Source organism: Canis lupus, chromosome 9 (assembly GCF_011100685.1).
Source record: "Canis lupus familiaris isolate Mischka breed German Shepherd chromosome 9, alternate assembly UU_Cfam_GSD_1.0, whole genome shotgun sequence".
Classification (NCBI taxonomy): Eukaryota; Metazoa; Chordata; class Mammalia; order Carnivora; family Canidae; genus Canis; species Canis lupus.
In genome coordinates this window covers 56,117,078-56,138,842 of record NC_049230.1, presented here as the reverse complement: position 1 = coordinate 56,138,842, position 21,765 = coordinate 56,117,078, and the positions used below count along the sequence as shown (strand labels likewise).

Here is a 21,765-nt window from a genome sequence, read left to right as displayed (position 1 = left end):
CGATGTGGGACTCGATCCCAGATGCCGGGATCACAACCTGAGGCAAAGGCAGATATTCAACCACTGAGCCATCCACGTGCCCCTTTAGATGAATTTTTTTAAAGCAAACTAAAACACTTGCAGGGGGTGACAGGAGACTGTCTTTACGACATTGTGTAAATGTCGTAAAATCCTTGGTGAAGGATTTCTTTTCTTTTCTTTTTTTTTTTTTTTTGTGAAGGATTTCTTAAGTTAGAAAAACAAACACCAAAAAGGAAAAGATTGAAAATCTTTACACTAAAAAATTTTAATGTCTGCAGGATAAAAGATACCAGGAGCAGGTTTTTAAAAGAAAAACCAGTTTCAGGGGATCCCTGGGTGGCTCAGCAGCTTAGCACTTGCCTTCAGCCCAGGGTGTGATCCTGGAGTCCCGGAATCAAGTCCCACGTCGGGCTCCCTGCATGGAGCCAGCTTCTCCCTCTGCCTGTGTCTCTGCCCCTCTCTCTCTCTCTCTCTCTCTCTCTCTGTGTGTTTCTCATGAATAAATAAATAAAATCTTTTAAAAAAAAAAAAAAGGGAAGGAAAAACCAGTTTCGTAGAAAACATCTGTGATTTATTAACCAGAAAGTATTGGTATTCAGAACATACCAATAATTCTTACAGATCAGTTAGGGAAAGACCAACAATCTAATGAAAGGGAATGGACAAAGAATCAGAAATAGGCAAATCATGGCTGCCTGGGTGGCTCAGTCAGTTAGGTGGCTGCCTTAAGCTCAGGTCATGATCCCAGAGTTCTGGGATCAAGCCCCGGATCAGGTTCCCTGCTCAGTGGGGAGTTTGCTTCTACCTCTGTTCCTCACCCCACCCATGCTCTCTCTCTCTCTTTCTCTCTCTCTCTTTCTCTCAAATATATATTTTTTCATATGGGTCATATGTGCGTCATATGTTGCACTCCTAGGTATGTCATCTAGGGATGTGATTGCCATTGTACTGAAGAAGAAATGTAAAAGGATGTTGATTACAGTGCTGTGTAAAAACTGAAAACAATTCAAATGTCCAACAGAAGGAAGATGAACAATGGTACATTAATCCAGAAGGATACTGGTACAAAGAACAATGGTACATTAATCCAGAAGGATACTCTACAGCAGCATATGTGAACAAATCAGAGCTACAGGTATCGACATGTACAAATATCAACAACAAATTGTTCCATCAGAGAAGCTAGTTGTGGTAAGACATGCATAGGAATGGTATTTATTTGTGTAAAATTTTAAAATATGCTAAGTATTACTGTATATTGGTTATGAATAAGCATACAGTACAAATAGAAAAATATGAGCAGGAAAGTATAAGCCAAATTATTTTGTGATTATTTCAGGGGAGGGAGAGATGACAGTAGGATCAGAGAGGGGTACCCAGGGGTTTCAAGTCTGTCTGTAAATGTTCATTGTATTATTTGTTTTTCTATGTCTTGATACATTTCATAATAAAACAGAGAAAAAACCCAGATGATTCCGGTATATTAGCTAGGCTTGAGAACCTAGCTATATAGAATCAGTGCTTCCCCAAGCTCAGTTTGCCACGCTATTCCATTTCATTAGGTCTGGGGCGGGGCCTGAGAGTCTACATTTCTAACTGGCTCAGGTCCAAGGACCACACCATTCTGGGTCACAAGTGTCAGAATGACCTTGTTGTTCTCTAGTATTAGTGCCACATAGGGGGCTGTTCAGAAGCACCTACTCTGGATAGCATGCCTCCCTTCAGGCTCTGGGTGTTGTTGGAGGCACATCTTGTGGAAAATCTTTGAGGACCTAGGGAAACAGACCTTGGAGGGATTTCCCTGAAGAAGTAAAATCTGCAGGTGATCCAGGAAGGTATGCAGCGACATATATTGTCTGTTGATTTTTTTTTCTTTAAGCCAGTTTCTGTTTAACACTTTGTGGTCATGCCTGTGTAGGTCTCCTCTGGGCAAATTATACTGGGAGCTGGAAAGCCCTCCAGTCTTGACATTACAGGAAAAGAGAAGCTCGGAGCAATGGAGAGTGGTGGATTTGATATTCAAGAGCAGAGAGCAGATGCACAGTCATTACACTTGCAGGAATCCTCTTGTAGGTTGCAATTCCTGGCTTTCTGAATGGTGGGTCTTGAGCTAAGAAAAGTGTGACAGGCTTCTGCTCTGGGCACCCACACCTGAAGATTGCATATGCTACCCATGAGGGGATAAAAAGAGGCTGTTTTACAGTTTACCATATTTGCCATACACAGGTGTGCTTTGCTTGCACAATATTTTAGTTCCGGTTAAGTCCTGTGTATGTGAAATTTCCCACTGGAAATGTAAGCCCTGCAAAAGCAGGGACCACACATCTCAGGTTTAGCACCTGAGCCCGATACCTGGTAACTCCTAGGTGCTCAGTAAATATTACAGAATGAGTGAAAGAATTTTGACTCAGATACTATTGTTGGTTTTTTTAATGAAACTTTTTATTGTGAGAGAATCATAGATTCATAGGAAGTTGTAAGAAAACAGATGGGGCACCTGACTGGCTCAGTTGGAAGAACATGTAACTCTTGATCTTGGGGTCGTGAGTTCAAGCCCCATGTTGGGCATAGAGCTTACTTTAAAAAAAGAAATAAAGAAATAACAGAGATCCCGTGTGCCCTTTACCCAGTTTCCCCCAAGGTAACATCCTGCATCACTATTGTACAGTATCACTGCCGGAAAGCTGTTGTCAATAGAGTTCACTGGTCCTTGATTTCCTGTTTTATATACAGTTCTGTCACATGGGTGGGTTTGTTTAGCCACCACCACAGGCCAGGTAGGGAATGGCTTCATCACCGCATGCTCCCTGAGCAGCCCTTCATAACCATACCCACCCCCCTACCATCTTGTCATTTCAATAATGTTATATAAATGGAATCACACAGTATGTAACCTTTTGGGGTTGGGTTTTGTTCACACACCATAATTCCCCCCAAATTTGTATTACATTGACGAGCGTTTGTTCTTTTAATTACTGAGCAATGCTCCATGGGATGGATACATCATGGTTTGTTTAACCATTTGCCCTTTCTTTAAAAAAAAAAAAAAGATTTTATTTATTTATTCATAAGAGATACAGAGAAAGGCAGAGACGTAGGCAGAGGGAGAAATGCGGGACTTGATCCTGGGACCCTGGGATCACTACCTGAGCCAAAGGCAGACACTCAACCACTGAGCCACCCAGGTGCCCCTGCCTTTTTAAATTTTTATTTAAATAATTAATTATCTGAGAGAGTGCACAAACCAGGATATAGGGGCAGAGGCAGAGGGAGAGGGAGAGAAGCAGACTCCCAGCTAGTGTGGAGGCTGACTTAGGGCTCAATCCCACATGACCCTGAGATCATGACCTAAGCCAAAATCAAGAGTCAGATGCTTAACCGACTGTGCCACCCAGGTGCCCCCTAACCATTTACCCTTTCAAGGACTTCTAGGATTTTTCCAGCTTGAGGCTATTCTGAAGAAAACTGCTACAAAACATTTGTGTACAGATTTTTGTGACTATCCATTTTCATTTCTCTGGGATAAATGCCCAAGAGTAATTATTGGGTCATAAGGGTAACTGCATGTTTAATTTTACAAGTCACTGCCAAATTGTTCTCCAAAGAGGCTTAGCTTACCATTTTACTTTCCCACTGCAATGTGTGAGAGGTCCAGCTGCTCCTATCCTCACCAGCATTTGTTAAGGTTGCTGTTTTTATCTAGAGATTTCAGAGGCACTAGTAGAGATCATTATCGAGAGGAACCTTGCAGGGAATTACCCTAAGACTTGAATGATAGTAGAGAACCAGGTGAATTCCAGGGACATGTGTCTTTGTCAGAAACTTTGTATATACATTAATACTGTAGGAGGAATGCATTCCAGAATATTGGAGAAAAGAGGATTCTAGTGAGAAAGATGTCTTAGTAGTGGTGAAAGTAACAGCAGTTGCATCCAAGGGCTGTCAGAATATCAAATGGCAGGTGGGGGCTGAGGAAGAGAAAGGAGTAGGAGGCAGGAACCCACCTGAATGTAGGCAGAGCAAAGGTGAGCAGACATTATCAGTTATTCATAATTCATTTATTCAGCCAATATTTACTGAGTAGACGGCTATGAACCAGGTGCTCTGTAAGACACACAAGGCATGGTGATGACCAAGATGGATAAGTCAGTGGCAGTTGGAATAACCAATGTCTGTTTAGTGGCTACTATGTGTCAGGTGTTGTGCTAAGCACCTTATGGTATCTTTAAATCCTAAAACTGGCTATTTTCAGCCCGTGTTATGGACAAGGAAGGAGACTCAGAGAGGATAAGTAACTTGCTTGAGGTTGCAGAGCTGGTGTGCCATAGAGTTGAGATTCAAATCCATGCTAAACTTAAGATCCTGGTCCAAGGAACACAGGATCCTGCAACCCCAGATACAATAAATAAACTTTTATTTGTTCTTTCTGACAGGGGAGCAGGGAGCTGTCTGAAGCAAGAATCAAGGGGCTCTGATTTCCAGGGCTCCTTACACTCTACAAATCTTCCTGCTTAATTCTTCCTTTCTGATATCTTAAATGTCTTCGAAAGAGGACCGAATTCTTCCATTTCATTGTTGGAAATTAATGTATAATCACATCTCTGCTTTCTTGGTGTCACTTACCTTCAGGAGAGACAACTGGTCCCTTCTGTGCAATAAGCTGTCCTGGTTCCTGGTGTTAGGAGGCTCAGGCTCTGTCCAAGCCCACATCTGTAGTCTGACACATTTTTTAGCCTCTCTGGTCCTCAAATAGGGGGATCTCCTCCATCTGTCTATTACTTTCTGTTTCTCAAGAGGGCTGAGGCCTTGTCCTGGAGTTCCTCACCCTGAACCCTGCTGTCCATAGGCTCCTGAAAATCTGCCTGTTGCTTTTCACAAATTCTCTCTGTTGACCCAGGAAGAGTCCTCGTGCTCACTGTTGGCTTTAACTACTCTAGCAAGGCTGGAAATGACCAGGACCTGGATTAGTGGGGTCTGGCCGGGCATCAGGGTGAATCACTAATCTCTAGGTCAGTCAAGTAAAGGACCCATATCACTGAGAATCAGCTTCCTTTCTTTCCTTATTTAATTTGACTCTTTGGAGGGGATTGTCTGCTTTCTGGGAATCTGACTTATATAATAGTAATTTTTGTAGCCTCTTTGTGGGGCTGGAAATCTTTGCTCTCATCCCAGGCCTTATTTAGAGAGGTAACATGAAGGTCCTCAGCCCTGTGCATGCTTTCAAAGCGTGATCCAGTGTCCTCACACATTAATTTGCTAAAACAGAGTTTCTATTTAGAGCCCAGAACACATTGCATGTGAGTGAGAAACTTGAACTCTCTGGTTCTTTTTTGCACCTGCCCTGTGCTGGTGACATGCTTTTGGGTCCCAAGTACTTTCTAGGTGGGGCCACACTGCTAGGGGCAGCCCTTTGAGGGAGGAGACATCGTGCTGAACTGTGACGTTGCACTTAGCCCTGTCCAGAAAGGCCTGTTGCTTGGCCCCAAACCTATTCTTCTGCTATGGGGGTGTGGTGTCTTATTTAGAACTCTTTAAAAAGTGGGTAATTGTCTATGGCAAATGTCCCTTCCCAAAGCTTTAACAACCTTGAAAATCATACTGCTAATAAGAGCAGTAATGCAATAGCTAACACTTATTGAGTGGTTTTTATGTGACAGACCTTGTGCTTTTTTTTTTTTTTTTTTAAAGATTGTATTTATTTATGAGAGGCACAGAAAGAGAGAGAGGCAGAGACACAGGCAGAGGGAGAAGCAGGCTGCATGCAGGGAGCCCAATGTGGGACATGATCCCGGGACTCCAGGATCGCGCTCTGAGCCGAAGGCGCTTAACCACTGAGCCACCCAGACCTTGTGCTTAAAATAAACTTTTATTTGTTCTTTCTGATTTATTCCTTCTAAGTAGGCAATACTTGATTACACATTTTACACATTGCCAAGGGAGGTTAAGAACTTATATATCTGTGACTGAATCACATGTTTGTAAGGACTATATCACACGTCCTCCCATTAAAACAAATAAGGCCTTGTCCCTCCTTATGTAAGTACTGCAGAATGGCTGACGGGTTTCCCAGGGGTTCCAGAGTCATCTGGAAGAGCAGGATTCTTCAAAACACTGTCTGTGGACCACCTGCATCAGAATTCCCCCAGCGGCTTGTGAAAATCACAAATGTGCTGAGTCACAACCTCTGGGAATAGAGCCAGGGAATCTGCATTTTTAGAAAGCTTCGCCCAGGGATTCTGATGGACTCAAGTATTTCCATTGGCTTATTCATCCCAGTTCATTGGGAGGCCTGGAACCAGCAAAGGGGATTTGCGAGGCTGTACAGAAGAGGCTGGGCAAACTTTTTTCTGTAAAGTGCCAGAGAGTAAATAGCTTGAGCTCTGTGGGCCATACATACAGTCTGTTGCAGTGGCTCAACGCTGCCCTGTCGTGATGCAAAGCCCTCCCAGACTACCTGTAGCCAAAGGGCGTGGCATATTCCAATAAAACTTCATTTGCAGTAACAGGTGGTTGGGGGCCATAGTTTGCTGACCCCTGAGAATCCTCTGGGCTGCCAGCCCTCTGCCCACCCATTATTGTGTGAGTTATTCTTCTCCTGTCTGTTAACTACAGAGAACCATACCCATTAAGATAAAATCACCTGTTGTAATAAACTCTGAATCTTCATGCCATAAAATAATCAGTTATTTTTCACTCATGTCACTTGGTATCTTCTCTGTGGTCATGTAGGGAGCAAGCCTTCTTCTTGTCCTGGCTTCACCTGTCTTGGTCCTCACAGCCCTCTCCATTCATCGAGCAGGTGAGCAAAGAGAGCAAGGATTGATTCTCTGTGGGAAATTTTTATGGGTGAGGTCTGGAAGAGTTACGTCTCCCTCATTTCTGCCCACAACAGAACTCTTACTGTTTGGAGTCCAAAAATGATGGTTTCTTAAGCCTGTGAGGCCCTTGATCTCTAGACTCTCTCTGTTCCCTTCCTTTGTGTGAAACCCATCTGGCTCTTGCCTGGGCTCTGTCTCTCCTTTGTAAAAAAAAAAAACAAAAAACTTTGCCAAGGTCAGCCAGTAGGAGGTACACACAGCATCACTATCCTGCCACTTTTTCTAGGGCTGCAGGCTCAGAAGGCACAGGTTCCCCTTCTACATCTCTGCAGGTATAAGTTTTATCACATATTTTGCCACTGTGTTACATAGATCTCCATCTTCCCAGCCTCCAGGGTCAATTTCCTCACTGACAGCTACCTACCTACCAAGCAGGTGCCATATACTCTAGGTTGCTATGGTAGCACCCCGCTGCAAGATACCCACTTGCAGATTAGTTCGGGTGACAAGACAGCTTTAACAGGTAAGCCTAAATTCTTTGGGGTTAACACAAGTCAGTGTTTATGTCTTGTTCACAGCATATTCTAATATGGATGTTCCTGGAGGTGCGGCCTTCCACTTGGTCTTTCAGAGACCAGGTTTTTCCATCCTGAAGCTCTGCCCTCCTGCAGGTCCTTATAGTCCTCTCCACCCTGCTGGCCAAGGGGAAGGAAAGTAAGGGCCTCTCATGGGCTGTGCCTGGAAATGGTACATAGCACTTCAGCCCATACTCTCTTGGCCAAAGTTCAGTCATGTAGCCACACTGCAAGAGGGGCTAGGAAATGTCATCTAGTGACAAGCCCAAGAGGAAAAAGAGAATAGGTTTTGGCATGCACATAGCAGTGTCTTAGGCCAGTACTGTCTGGATAGAATAATGACCACTGGCTTATGAGGGAGTCTGTCAACAGGTGGCTGGCCTGGTGCTCACTGGTGGTGCTCTCAGGCACTAGCGAGTAAGATCCAAATGATGTACAAATACTTGCATTAAGACAACAAACATTTTGTCCATGTCCACTCTGTGCCAAGCAGTAGACCAGACCTTAGGACCCAGAGGAGAACAAAGCTCCTCTGGGAGCTCTCAGTGACTCCTTTAATCACTTCTCTTGTCCTGGGTAGCAAGAGGCCAGAGAGCCTGAGGAGGGAGTAGATGGAGGTGGAAGGGCTTCATAACATGGTGGGTTGAGTGCCTCCTACAGCCACAGAAATGCACCCCATATAGTTCAGCCTGGCTCTCTCCATTAGCGCACTGTCCCTGCAGTTTATTGCATGAAATGTCATTAAAGGGGGAAACCGGCAACTGATAGCAGATGTTCTGTTTCTATCTCTCTGGGTTGTTTTCATAGGACACTCTTTGCTCCCTATGAAGCTTCTAAGGATGTGTTTGCCCCAGGATTCAGGATTGTCATCTTTTTTTGTGTTAGCTTCTGGCTGTTGGCAAAGTTAGCGAGCTGGCACTGTGTCTCAGAGCGCCCTTGGTGATGCTTCCAGTGGCCCCGGGAGGGCCCCCCAGCCCAGCATCCTTGCTCCTCTCATGATGGTGGTCAGTTGTGTTAGAAGCTACGGGGAGGGGGGTGGTGCTACTGCTAAAACTGAAGAGGTGGGCTGAGCTGGGCAGACAGAGCTTTCAGGCACCAGCCATTGGGCCTTCGCTCTGTGCCCCATCTCTGGCTCCATGCAGAGATGCTCTTGTCACTGAAGTCCACTCTCTCAGTAACCCAAGGCCACTGGGGAAGGATCCTGAAACTGTTACATAGGGCACTGGCAATATTCTCCAGGAGGGTTTTCAAAATGGGCTAAGAAAATAGGCATAGAGGACATTTGAATACAGACCGAAATAGGTCATGGAGGGAAATTTTAAATCTCTTTCAGAGACTTTTTTAGAGGGTAGAAAATCCTGTTGCTAGAAGCAGGATGGCAGCTTGGGAAATAAGTGGGGCACCCTTCCAAGTTGCATTTGTTAATTTGTTGCACAGTTTCTGCTAAGGAAGTAAGGACTACAAAAGGTTAAATTTCTCATATAAGATTAATTCACTCATCTCTGTGAAATGGTGGAAGCAGAATACCAATAGACCCTCATTTCTTTCATGCTGTCTTGCTTGGAGCCTATCAAATAGTGTCCTGGCAAAGAGTCAGGTCTGTGGATGCTAAATAGCAGAGTCAGTCTCTTTCTGAGCATGCCAAGAAGGCTGTAATTTAGAAAATGTAGCTACTTTTTAAGGAAGGATGAAAAGGTACAAAATGCACCTCTCTCTGCATGTTAGATCCCAAATATTTTGGAGAGATGAAACATGTAGCTCCTGTGCAATTTTCTTTTCTATGATTCAGTAGAGTTATTTGCATGACATATGAGAACAAAACTTGTTAAAGCTGCTTGCATCTGTGGATCTCCGGTGGTTTCAGGAGCACCGCTTGGAGTCCCAAATATACTAACTCAGTCGATAAGATATGTGTCTTTTGAGTGTGGAATTCTGCATTCAAGATGTAAATGCAGTAAGAGTTTTGCCCTTGTTTTAATTGCTCTTCTTTACAATGCGTGTGATTTTTCTTATCTGATTTAAGCCTTCTGATGGGGGTAGGGGGTGGCTGGGGAAAGTATTAGCTACTGTTATATAAAAATTAAATATCCTTGAAGTTAGATTTTTAGATTTTCTGTCAGTGCTGCTCTTTTTTATTTTTTTCATATTGTCATATTATCATAAATTAAAAGGGGTGGGGTGGGGCCTGGCAGGATTTTGAAGTTTCTTCCTCCTATTTAAAGTTTCATTTCTGCTCTGTAGCATCAAATAAGGCTGGTTATTTTAATGTTGAATATTTGGGACAAAGAGGCTCTCTTAAACGAAAGATAATTGCAAGCTTTATCCCTCGCCTCAAGTTTACTGCAGGGTCTTTCATCCCCTTTGGTTATACAGAAATGAAATTATAAACCACCAGTAGCCTTGGAAATTTCAGTCGATTCCAAATGACTAAATATTTAATTCAATCATTGCCTATACTTCCAGGAATGACTCGGGTGTTTTTCTCTTTACTGAGGGCTCCACGAACGCCGGGCTCTGCAATGGCTGCTGAGGACTGTGTCTGTTGCAAGGAGGCTCCCCTGCAGTGAGGAGCTGGGGCAAGCCTGTTCCATAGCAGCCCTTTTTGCAAATGGTAGTCGATTTTTGCAGAAGGTTTGTGGCCAGATCGCTATGTATAATACTGATGAAGCATTTTTGTTCCAGCTCTGTCTCGGAAGACCTAGGCTGTAGACGTGGGGATTTCAGTAGGAAACATTATGGATCTGTGGAGCTGGTAAGTTTACACTGTCTGTTCAGTGGTAGTACATTGATTTAGATTTAGAGCATCGCCAAGCTCATCAGATCTTTTGTTGTATATTTACTGCCAGACCATGTGGGTACAGTGTGAGGCTCGGATGGGAATAAATGACTATTGAAAGGCCATAATAATCTGATCATCTTTATCTGTTTTATTGTTATGTACTCTTAATCTGTCTGTGCCTCCCAGTTTGTTAAAAATATGTGGTGGCTTGGTATTTTTCTCTGGTGCATATAATTGAGGTATATAATTAAGTTAAATGATTTATGAATGACGAGAGGCAGTGTTTTTTATATTATCTTATTCCTAAAAGTTGATAAATCTAGTTTTTGAGGTTTAAATAGTTTTGACGTTTAAATATTATTGAAATACATATTCTGATTTTCTGTACCTTTTCTGGGTCTGGGATAGGAGTTAGAATATTTATGAGATTCTTTTCCTTCCTGTTAAAAGTATATTTGTTGGGTTAGAATATACTGTAGCAGATCAGATGATAGATACCTGGAATGAAAATACCCACATTTTCCTTATGAGAGACTAGGGTTTATGTTATAATCTTTTAAAATAGTATGTTTTCATTTTAAAAGAGGAATAATGAAGACCTATTTTAGCCTCAGTTTTTTAAAAGACAGAATTGTGATCCCCCCTCCTCTAACGCCAATTGCATGGAAATTTGAACAAATTTTCAGGAAAATGTGCTCATATAATTTTCTTTATTATTTAACACCTAATATTAAAAACATTGAATTTTATTATTTCTATCTATTTACAAAAAATGGTTGCTTGGCTCTATTTGTGCAGTACCAAATTTTCCTCCATTAATATATGCTGCATTCTTGCAGGGTTTAAGTAATAGGAAAAATTATACCAGAGTTGTGTACCAGTAGCATTCTTTTGAATTCACTCATATATTATAGATTTGACTGTGTATCTGGCCCAGGGCTGAATATTCCTGAAAATATAAAATAAGTAAAAGATTTGGTCCTTGTTCTTAAGGAGCTTACTGTCTTGAGTTGGACAAATAAGATACATAAAATATCTAGAAAATGAATTTAGTCACATAAAAGACACATTGACTCCATCAATGTGTGCTCTGTGTCAGTCGCTAGTGGCACCAGGCCAACTCAGACCACCGCCTCTCCTGAAGGAGCATGTGTATAACTATAATTCGGGGCAGGGACTCGTGAATATTGTGAGAGGGCTACAGATAGGGTACCATGGGGGTGAAGAGAAGGGAGAACATGACCCATCCTAGCTGGGGATCTTGGGGAAGCAGCCTGGAGGGCCTCTTGGAGGCTGTAGGACGTGGGTTGGTGGTAAAGAACACAGACAGTAGATATTTGCAAACAATGTGATTCTTGGCAGTGATGTATTCCAAGGGCAGTGAGCAAATGGCCCTGCCTAGCAGAGTGTGTGAGGCAACAGAGCTGAGTGGCCACAAAGCAAGCAGGCTTTGAAATCAGGCCTGGCTTCATATATCAGCTCCACCACCCACTGTTGTCTATGGACCCTGAACCCCAGTGGTGCTTAAGAACTTGTGCTCTGGAGTCATTTTGTTTCTTCATTTCCTAGTTGTTTGATCTTTGTTTGGCCTCAGTTTTCTCATCTGTGGGGATATTACATTAATATATATTATATAAGCGGGGATGTTAATATTACAGGGTTGTCAGGAGGTTAAGTGAGATGATGCACATAAACCCGGTCCATGTTAGCTAGCTGTGGTGGTAAAGATGAAATTTGGTAACAAAAGTAGAACCTTGGACCTGATCCAATAAGTCATATGAAGCTCTTGTAAACAGTGAAAGTGGTGTTGGGGAAGACAACAAAGGTGGCAAAGATGGACCGTTTAGACTCATGGAAACCACAGACAGTCGGACTGGGAAGGTACTTGAGAGCAATACTTGTCAAACCTGAGCAGGCATCTATATCAAGTGGAGAGTTTATCAAACAGATTGCTGGGCCCCCAGCCCCAGAGTTTCCAATCTGGTAGGTCTGGGGTTGGCCAGAATTTGCATTTCTAGCAAGTTCTTAGAGGATAGTGATGTCGCTGGTCCCAGGACCACACTTGAAGAAACCCTGCCTTAGAGAAGCCCAGACTAGTCATCGGTTATACCCATTGACCAAAATTCTTCCTTCCATTTGTTCAGGTTTTCTTTCTGGAGCTGTGTGCATGCATGTGTGTTTCTAGCTGACTTTTTAAATAGTATAAAGTAAATTTTAAATACATTCTAAAATTCTGTGTATAATTCCCCTACTCCACAGCCACTTTATTCATCTCATTTTGTTACCTTCCAGTCTTTATAGCTACTAACTTCATTTCCACATAGCTATAATCAAATTACACATATAATTTTGTCTTCCTCTTTTTTCATTCAGTCATATTTTGTAAATGTCTTCTTGTTACATAGTCCTCATGTTACCATTTTAATTGTGTGATAGCCCAACATCATTATAAATAATTCTCTGGGGATGCCTGGGTGCCTTCGTGGTTGAGCATCTGCTTTAGCTCAGGGCATGACCCTGGTGTCCAGGATCAAGTCCCTCATCGGGCTCCTTGCAGGGAGCCTGCTTCTCCCTCTACCTATGTCTCTGCCTCTCTCTCTCTGTGTTTCTCATGAATAAATAAATAAAATCTTTAAAAAATTTATCTGAGTAATAGTTCCCCTCTTTTTGTGAAATTAGGTTGTTTCAACTTTTCCCTTGTCAGGAATGGCATGCCCTGGTGGTTGGAATGGTTGAGAAAAATCAAATGAGCCAAGTTCTATTTTTGCCATCTAAAGATCTCTTGATATTCTGACTCCAGTGTTTTAAGGAAGATGTTTTCTCTCATCTATGACCAACAGAGAATTGTTCAATTAAAACTGTTTTTGTGTTTTCTAGGTTCATGAGAAAATAAGTTTTTTTTAATTTTTATTTATTTATGATAGTCACACACACAGAGAGAGAGAGAGAGAGAGAGGCAGAGACACAGGCAGAGGGAGAAGCAGGCACCATGCACCGGGAGCCCGACATGGGATTCGATCCCGGGTCTCCAGGATCACGCCCTGAGCCAAAGGCAGGCGCTAAACCGCTGCGCCACCCAGGGATCCCAGAAAATAAGTTTAACTGTTTTTTACACACCTGGTTTGATGAATATTGTTGGAAACTCAGTAAATCTTGGGCATCCTGAAACTCAAAGTTTGTAGAAGGGTGCCCAGGAGTCTGCAAAATTGAAGCCTTAGCATAGGTTTCTTTTGACTTTGAACAAATGAGGTAGAAGTCATTGCAAAGAACCAAACTTGGCTATTGACATCAATAACAAGGACAGATTTAAGGTCTCAGTTGCCTTGGTTTAAACTAAGTATGAGGAATGCCTTGGTGGCTCAGTGGTTGAGCATCTGCCTTCGGCTCAGGGTGTGATCCTGAGGTGCTAAGATTGAGTCCCACATCAAGCTCCCTGCATGGAGCCTGCTTCTCCCTCTACCTATGTCTCTGCCTCTCCCTCTATCTCTCATAATAAATAAATAAATAAATAAATAAATAAATAAATATTTAAAAAATAAATAAAGTAGGTATGAATTTGGTGAGAGAGAATGTGGAAGCTCAGACCTTTATAGACTCATGGGGGGGGGTTTCTTGGCACTTATCCAATACTCACATATTGAAGGCCTGTCCCCCACCACTATGCCAGGCATGGTACTGGGCACTGAGTGGAGGGATAAAGCAGTTTCTCTGCCCTCCTGGAGCTGTGGTCTGGCTGTAGGAACCAGCGGCCTCCAGCATTGATGCTTTGCCAGATTCCAGCTGTTCCCTGCCTTCATCAGGAATTATTTCCTTGCAAGGAACAAAGATCCACTCAGTCCAGCTCAAGTCTAAAGCAATTCACTGGAAGCGTGTGGGTGAGGCTCACCAAAATGAAGCACAGGAAGCACAGCTGGGCCTCATGTGACCAGGAAGCCATCAGACTCTAGTTATTTTCTTGGGTTCTCTCTTGTAATTTCTCTTGTTCACTCTCCTGTGTGTCAGTGCCATCCTCTCTGCTGACCAGCTCCCCTGACTGCACAGTCGCCTCCCTCCTGTCTGCTTTCCCAGTGGTGGCAAGTTTTTTTTTTTTTTTTAACACTTCTTTTCATCGTGGTCAAATATACACAACAGAAAATTTACCACTTTTAAGCATACAATTCAGAGGGCAGGAAGTACATTCGCAATGTTATACAACCATCATGATCAACCCACTATCAGAGCATTTTCCATCAGCTAAAGAATAATAACTGTACCTATTAGATGGTAACTCCGTATTTGCCCTTCTGCCCCAGCTCCTGGTAACCTCTATTCTACCTCCGTCTCTGTGAATTTGCCTATTGTAGGGACCTCGTGTAAGTGGAAGCCTACAATATTTGTCTGTTGTGTCTGGTTTATTTACCTAGCATGATATTTTCAAGGTTCATTCATGTTATAGCCTTTATCAGAATTTCATTCCCTTTTGTGGATGTATTCTATCCTTTGTATATATCACATTTGGTTTATCCATTTACCTATCTCATTCATCACTTGGGGGCTTGTACTTTTTAGCTATTGTGAGTAATGTTGCTGTGAGAATTGGTATGCTGGTCTGTGTTTGAGTCCCTGCTTCCAATTCTGCTGGATCTGTTAACTGGGAGTGGAATTACTATTTTTAGTGATAATTCTATTTTAACTTTTGAAGAACTCCCAAGCGTGTTTCCATTGTGGCTACACCATTTTACATCTCCACCATCGATGAACAAGGGTTCCAGTTCCTCCACAATCTCACCAATACTTGCTGTTTTGTTTAATAGCCATTCTAATGTGCTTAAAGAGGTGCCTCATTATGATTTGGCTTTCATGAGTAATAATGTTAAGCATCTTTTCATGTGTTTATTGGTCATTTGTATTTCTCCTTTGGAGAAATGGTATGGAAGTTATTTACCTTCTTTGCCCATTTTTTAATCAAGTTGTTTGTTTTATTGTTACCGAGTTACAGGAGCTCCTAATATATTCTGGATGTTAATTCCCTTATGAGATATGTGACCTGCAAATCTTTTTTCCTATTATGTGGGTTGTCTTTTTTTTTTTTTACTCTATTGACAATATCCTTTGATACATAAAAGTTTTTAATTTTCATTAAGTCCGGTTTATCCTTTTTTTAAAAATTTTTAATTTTTATTTATTTATGATAGTCACACAGAGAGAAAGAGAGAGAGGCAGAGACACAGGCAGAGGGAGAAGCAGGCTCCATGCACCGGGAGCCCGACGTGGGATTCGATCCCGGGTCTCCAGGATCGCGCCCCAGGCCAAAGGCAGGCGCCAAACCGCTGCGCCACCCAGGGATCCCCAGTTTATCCTTTTTTTTTTCTTTTGTCACCTATGCTTCTGGTGTTGTATTCAGGAAATCATTACCAAATCCAGTGTCAGGAAGATTTACCCCTGTGTTTTCTTCTGAGAGTTTGATACTTTTAGCTTTTACTTTTTTCCTTTGATCCATTTTGAATTGTTGTATGTGGTATATGATTTAAGGTTGGGATCCAACTTCATTCAATAGGTTCATGATCTATTGGGAGTTATTTTGTGCATGTATGGAGTGACCTAGGAGTCTGGTTTCGTTATTTTGTATATGGATATCCAGTTTTCCCAGCACTGTTTGCTGAAAAGACTGTCCTTTCCTCATTGAATGGTCTTGGCACCCATGTCTAAAATCAACTGACCATACATGCAAGGATTGATTTGGGGGCTTTCTCTTCTATCCCATTAGCTTATATGTCTGTCCTCACACCAGAGTGGTGTTTTAAAATGTTGACAGTTGGGGTGCCTGGGTGCTTCAGTTGGTTAAGCATCTCCCTTCAGCTCAGGTCATGATCCTGGGGTCCTGGGATGGAGCCCCTCCTTGGGCTTCCTGCTCAACAGAGGGTCTTCTTCTCCCTCTGCCCCTCCCGCCCCATGTGCATGTGTTCTCTCTCTCTCTCTCACTCAAATAAATAAAATCAGTTTTTAAAATATTGACAATACAATATCTTTTCTTTCTGAAAACCCTTCATTGGCTGCCCATTTAAGTCCAGACCCTTTACAAATCACTACAAAACTGGTGTGATCCTGGTTCCACCTTCCTCTTCTCCCTTCCCTCATGCTGGTCTCTCACATTGTTTCGATCTCTACAACACATTGAATTCTTCCCTGTCCCGGGGCCTTTGCACTTAATCTTCCTTCTGCCTAGAATGGACTTTCCCATCATGTCTCATGGCTGATCTCAGCTTAAGTGTCACCTTCTCAGAGAGGCCTCCCTGACCACCGTACCTAAAGTTGTCTTCCTCTCTGTGCTGTTCTCTAACTCAGCATCCTGTTTCTTTTCTTAATAGTATTTAGCACACTATTCATTTCATGTATTGGTTTACTTACTACTCTCCCGTCCACTAGAGATGAAGGTGGGAACCATGTCTGTCATAATTTCTAGGACCTGGCATAGGGCCTGGCACATACTGAGTTCTTATTAAATGTTGTTTATTACTAAATTGACTTCCAGGCTTTCCCCCCTCCCACAATTCCCCTGGTCTTACAGCCCCAATGCCCATCACAGTCTGTTCATTCTTGCGCCCTAATTTCAGATTCCAAGTAAAATGTCATGGATTGGTTCCTGAACCATGGATGGTTCAGGTATCTATCCCTGATTCATACTGTTGTGTTCAGCAAAGTGGGGTCATATTTATACGTGGTATAAATATGGCCTTCTGGCCTCAGCACAGTTTGTGAATGTGTATTGCTGTACAGAAAGATGATTCTTGGCTAATAAGTGATTTAGCTACCCATCCAGCATCCCTGCCATCTCTGGAAAGGTTATAGACAAAATTCAGTTCAAATGGCATTACACCCCAAATGCATCTCTAACATCGCCTCATATAGTAGATGATTAAAAAACTCAAACTAAAAGCACCTGATGAAAGTTTCTTCTTCTGCCGCTGGACTGTTACCCTGGACACTTTTCAATTCCATAAACAAGGGTACAGCTTATAAGCTCCCTAAAAATAGGAGTCATGGTTCTTTAGTTACCACTCAGTCCCTAGTACCAAGCACAATGCTTAGCATTCATTACTTAGTAAATATTGACTGAATGAATGAATGGTTGAATTTGGTTCAAATAGAAATCAAGGAAAAGAATAACAACCCTCTTTGACCCCCCTCCCTCAATATAATTGGACTCATTAGCTTGCAGTGCGTTCCATCTAGAACATGACATTTTTCTTCTTGAGGAATTGGAAGTCTGGTCTCTCATGGCAGCATTCTCAGCAAGGCATAGCTATTATACCATTGACCATTCTTCATCACTTCATATGGAAATCTGTCAGGAGAAGCAAAGATTGTTTGTAGCTTTTATTGATCTTTTCTTGGCCTTTGACTTAATGGATATGAAACTGATGTGTTATGAATGATGAATGTTATGGACACAATATAGATCTCTGTCCTTCCAGCCCACTGCTGATTCTCATATAACCCTACATCTTGATTCTTCTGGGGGTGCCACAGTTGGTAAGGTAATTTCAAGTCCAAATAAATACCATCCAATCCTTTTTAAACTTGTACCTTCATGACTCAAGCCCGCATTTGGATGAGTTATATGCTCCCCTACTGTATAGGAAAGAACCATATAAATGCTTCTGTGAGGATGGCATTGTTTTTCTTGTGATGAACTTGGGGTGGCCTCAAAGGCTATCTGTTCTCCCTAATTACTATCAAAAGAACGGTTTACGGTGTACTTTGTTGGCATCTGCAGATTTCCACATTTGAGGTTTTGACTGTTGAGGACTCCTGCAGTCTGATATGTAGTGATTGGTATTTTTGCTCAGGCACGAATTTGAATTATGCCTGGGGGACTGTTGTACAGAAAGATGGTTCTTGGCTAATGAGTGATTTAGCTACCCATCCAGCATCCCTGCTACAGTGCAGCTTTGTTTTCTATTCAGGGTTGAGTAGGCCTTTTGTCTTCATAGGCGTTTTATGGGAGAAATTATATTCTATGTGGCATTACCAAATTGAGAGATTATTGAAGGTACCAGCATATTTCCCTCCGGAACATCAAAACATCAAGACTTAGACATTCTACAGCTAAAATCATCATTTTGGCAGATGTTCTCCAAAATGGAACTGGCTCGTATCTAAGTCTTAAATAGCAGGTTGACTCAGTTAGGTACCTCCAGGAACCTTTATCTTAGAGCATTTGCCAGTAAATTAACATGGTTTAAAAGCATGGATGCTTCTTCGGATATTTTTGGTGTCCTGGTGGGTGACTTTGAACCTTTCCCAGGCTAAAATTTAAAATTACTGCAACCATCTTCTGTGATGTAGAACTTGAGACTTTAATCCTGCAATTATTTACATATCATAATGAAACCAGAAATCTTATGATTATTATTTTATTATTAATTTTAACATTTACTGAACTTTTCCTATGTGCCAGTCACTGAGCTAAATGTTTTAGATGCATTTACCTGTTTGACCTTCACAGACAACTGTAGGCAATAGGTACTGTTTGATTATGTTGCACGTCTTGGGTGTTCAGGAGCCATTTGTGGATATTGAATGGCTCCCTCATTTAACTGATGATCTCAGAGAGGTCCCACAGACCAGGTGAATGGTAACAGTGACATTTTAACCCAAGTCTGTGTGTCTCCAAGAGCCCCTGGGCCTAATTTCTCCATCTCTAAGCCCATGCTCTCTTACAGCCCCTACTGCTTATCAGATGTTTTCTAAAGAAATGAAGTTGATTGTTGGAGTGAACACTTCTGCTCTTAATCAACTGCATAGAGAAGCTGTGCTTTAGGTTTTAGCTTAAACGTATAATTTCAGACTCTCTTCTGGCCAAATCTTGATTTCAAGAAGAATATTGATTAAAAAAAATTATCCAAAGAGATATCCATGCCATAAATGGCTTAAATTTAATTCCTGGATTAATCTAAACCATAAGATAGCTACAAACACTTGACCTGCCATCCTTGGCCTCTCTTAGACTCATTTCTCTTGGTCTGTGCCTTGGCGTTATGCCCTTAGCTTGCCCTGATGGACAGAATGGAACAGAGCCATATGGACCTAGATGGTGTGTCTCATGTAGGATGCTCTTGAGGATTTTTCTCAGTGTGCCACAAAGTGTTACTTTTAAGAGGGCCTATGAAAAAAGTCTTGCTCAGGACCAAAAAATATGATGCTTCTCCTGAGAAGCTACTTTGTTGTTAATCTTATAGGCAGTAGAAATCCTGTAAATAAGTTGGGGTTTTGCCTCTTTGCATTGGCCTCCAGGAAGCTCAGAGCCCCATTTATAGCTTGCCTCTAACTGCGTTAAAGGACTTTATAGCATACATCTTAATCTGATTCTCTTGTTTTTACTTTAGTTACTGACATCTAATTTGCCCTTGTTCTGACTTGCTCTGTATCTAATTTTATCCTTTGAGTAAGATCTATCTCAGTAAGGGGCACTTGCATGGCTTAGCTGATTAAGTATCTGACTCCTGATTTCTGTTCAGGTCATGATCTCAGGGCCGTGGGATCAGGCCCTCCACTGGGCTCCACACTGGGCCCATGGAGCCTCTTGGGATTCTCTTCTTCTCCCTCTGCCCTTCCTTCCTCCTCCCCTTCATTCACGTGAGCTTGCTCTCTCTCTCTCTCTTTCTCTCTTTCACTAAAAAACAGACAAAACATATTTTGGTAAGCTGCTTTAAACATTTTTTTAAATTTTATTTACTTACTCATAAGAGACAGAAGGGGTGGGGGGCGGGGGGCAGAGATATAGGCAGAGAGAGGAGCAAGCTCCCTGCAGTGAGTTGAATGTGGAACTCTATCCCAGAACCCTGGGACCATGACCTGGGCCAAAGACAGATGCTCAACCACTGAACTACCCAGGCACCCAACATTTTTTTAAAATAAGGTAGAGGGGCACCTGGATGGCACAATCAATTAAGCCTTTGACTCTTGGTTTGCTCAGATTGTGATCTCAGGGTTGTGAGATTGAGCCCTGCGCTGGGCTCTGTGCTCATTGCAGAGTCTACTTAAGACTCTCCCTCCCTCTGCCCACCTTTCCCTGTGCTCCCACATGCTTGCTCTCTTTCTCTCTAAAATGAATTAATAAATCTTTAAAAATAAAATAAAAATAGAGCATAAACAAGCAAGGCGTTTCCACATCTACCCCTTAACAGTGTATCTTCTGTCTGTCATTGATGGCAGTCAGGTTTATAGAATGACTTTGATACTCGTCTCCTCCCCACTCTATTTTTGATATAGCATCACTTATGACCTACTTTCATAAGATCAGCAACACTCGAGGAGCATCAATACCACCTGACCGGCCATTCAGTGACCATCTTGGATACTGCAGACCAAAATGATACCAAACCCACTAGCTAAACACACCCCATAATAAGAATACCAAACAAGTCCTCTGAGTCTTCCCTCACAAAAATCTTGGGGACAGCCACTTCCATGCTATTCAGCACCAGCATGCTCTCTAGTTTCAAAACTAGAACGAAGCTAGCTCAATCGGTAGAGCACACAACTCTTTTTTTTGGGGGGGAGGTGTACAGTATACTTTATTGATGGTACATGACAAGGTAGGGCTCCCCAAGCCCCTCCCCTTCCTCGGGGTCTGGGATGTAAATTGGAGGTCAGGAGATTCTCAGTGTGTTTGGGGATTAAGTTGGGGTAGGGACTCCCCAGCAGCTGAGGGCCTCTCTCTTTCTCTCTTCCTCTTGTTCTTGCTGGGGCTAGTGGTCCAGGAGGCTCTTACTCCTTGGAGGCCATGTGGACCATGAGGTCCACCACCCGGTTGCTGTAGCCGAATTCATTGTCATACCAGGAAATGAGCTTGACAGAGTGGTCATTGAGGGCAATGCCAGCCCCAGCGTCGAAGGTGGAAGAGTGGTGTCACTGTTGAAGTCACAGGAGACAACCTGGTCCTCAGTGCAGCCCAGGATGCCCTTGAGGGGGCCCTCCAATGCCTGCTTCACTACCTTCTTGATGTCGCCATATTTGGCAGCTTTCTCCAGGCAGCAGGTCAGATCCACAACTGACACGTTGGGGGTGAGGACACAGAAGGCCATGCCAGTGAGCTTCCCGTTCAGCTCAGGGATGACCTTGCCCACAGCCTTGATGGCGCCAGTGGAAGCAGGGATGATGTTCTGGGCAGCCCCTCGGCCGGCACGCCACAGCTTCCCAGAGGGGCCGTCCACAGTCTACTGGGTGGCAGTGATGGCATGGACGGTGGTCATGAGGCCCTCCACGATGCCGAAGTCGTCATGGATGACTTTGGCTAGAGGAGCCAAGCAGTTGGTGGTGCAGGAGGCATTGCAGACAATCTTGAGGGAGTTGTCAGCTTTTCGTGGTTCATGCCCATCACAAACATGGGGGCATCAGCAGAGGGGCAGAGATGATGACCCTCTTGGCCCTACCCTTCAAGTGAGCCCCAGCCTTCTCCATGGTGGTGAAGACCCCAGTGGACTCCACGACATACTCAGCACCAGCATCACCCCATTTGATGTTGGCGGGATTTCGCTCCTGGAAGATGGAGATGGACTTCCTGTTGATGACAAGTTTCCCGTTCTCA

The 21,765-nt window shown here is 42.9% G+C and overlaps 1 protein-coding gene across 7 annotated transcripts in view; it reads left to right on the top strand.

Moving 5' to 3' along the window:
- The window catches only part of GARNL3 (GTPase activating Rap/RanGAP domain like 3), a 146,765-nt gene that overhangs the window by 27,420 nt on the left and 97,580 nt on the right, over positions 1–21,765 (top strand). For 4 of the 7 annotated variants that reach the window (XM_038549297.1, XM_038549295.1, XM_038549296.1 and 1 more), the window contains exon 3: positions 10,097–10,166. In XM_038549297.1, the coding sequence (XP_038405225.1) occupies positions 10,097–10,166 (70 nt within the window). Of the gene's footprint in view, positions 1–9,086; positions 9,110–9,251; positions 9,369–9,690; positions 10,167–21,765 lie in introns of those variants that run through there. The other 3 variants (XM_038549299.1, XM_038549300.1, XM_038549298.1) reach the window with 3 other exon arrangements.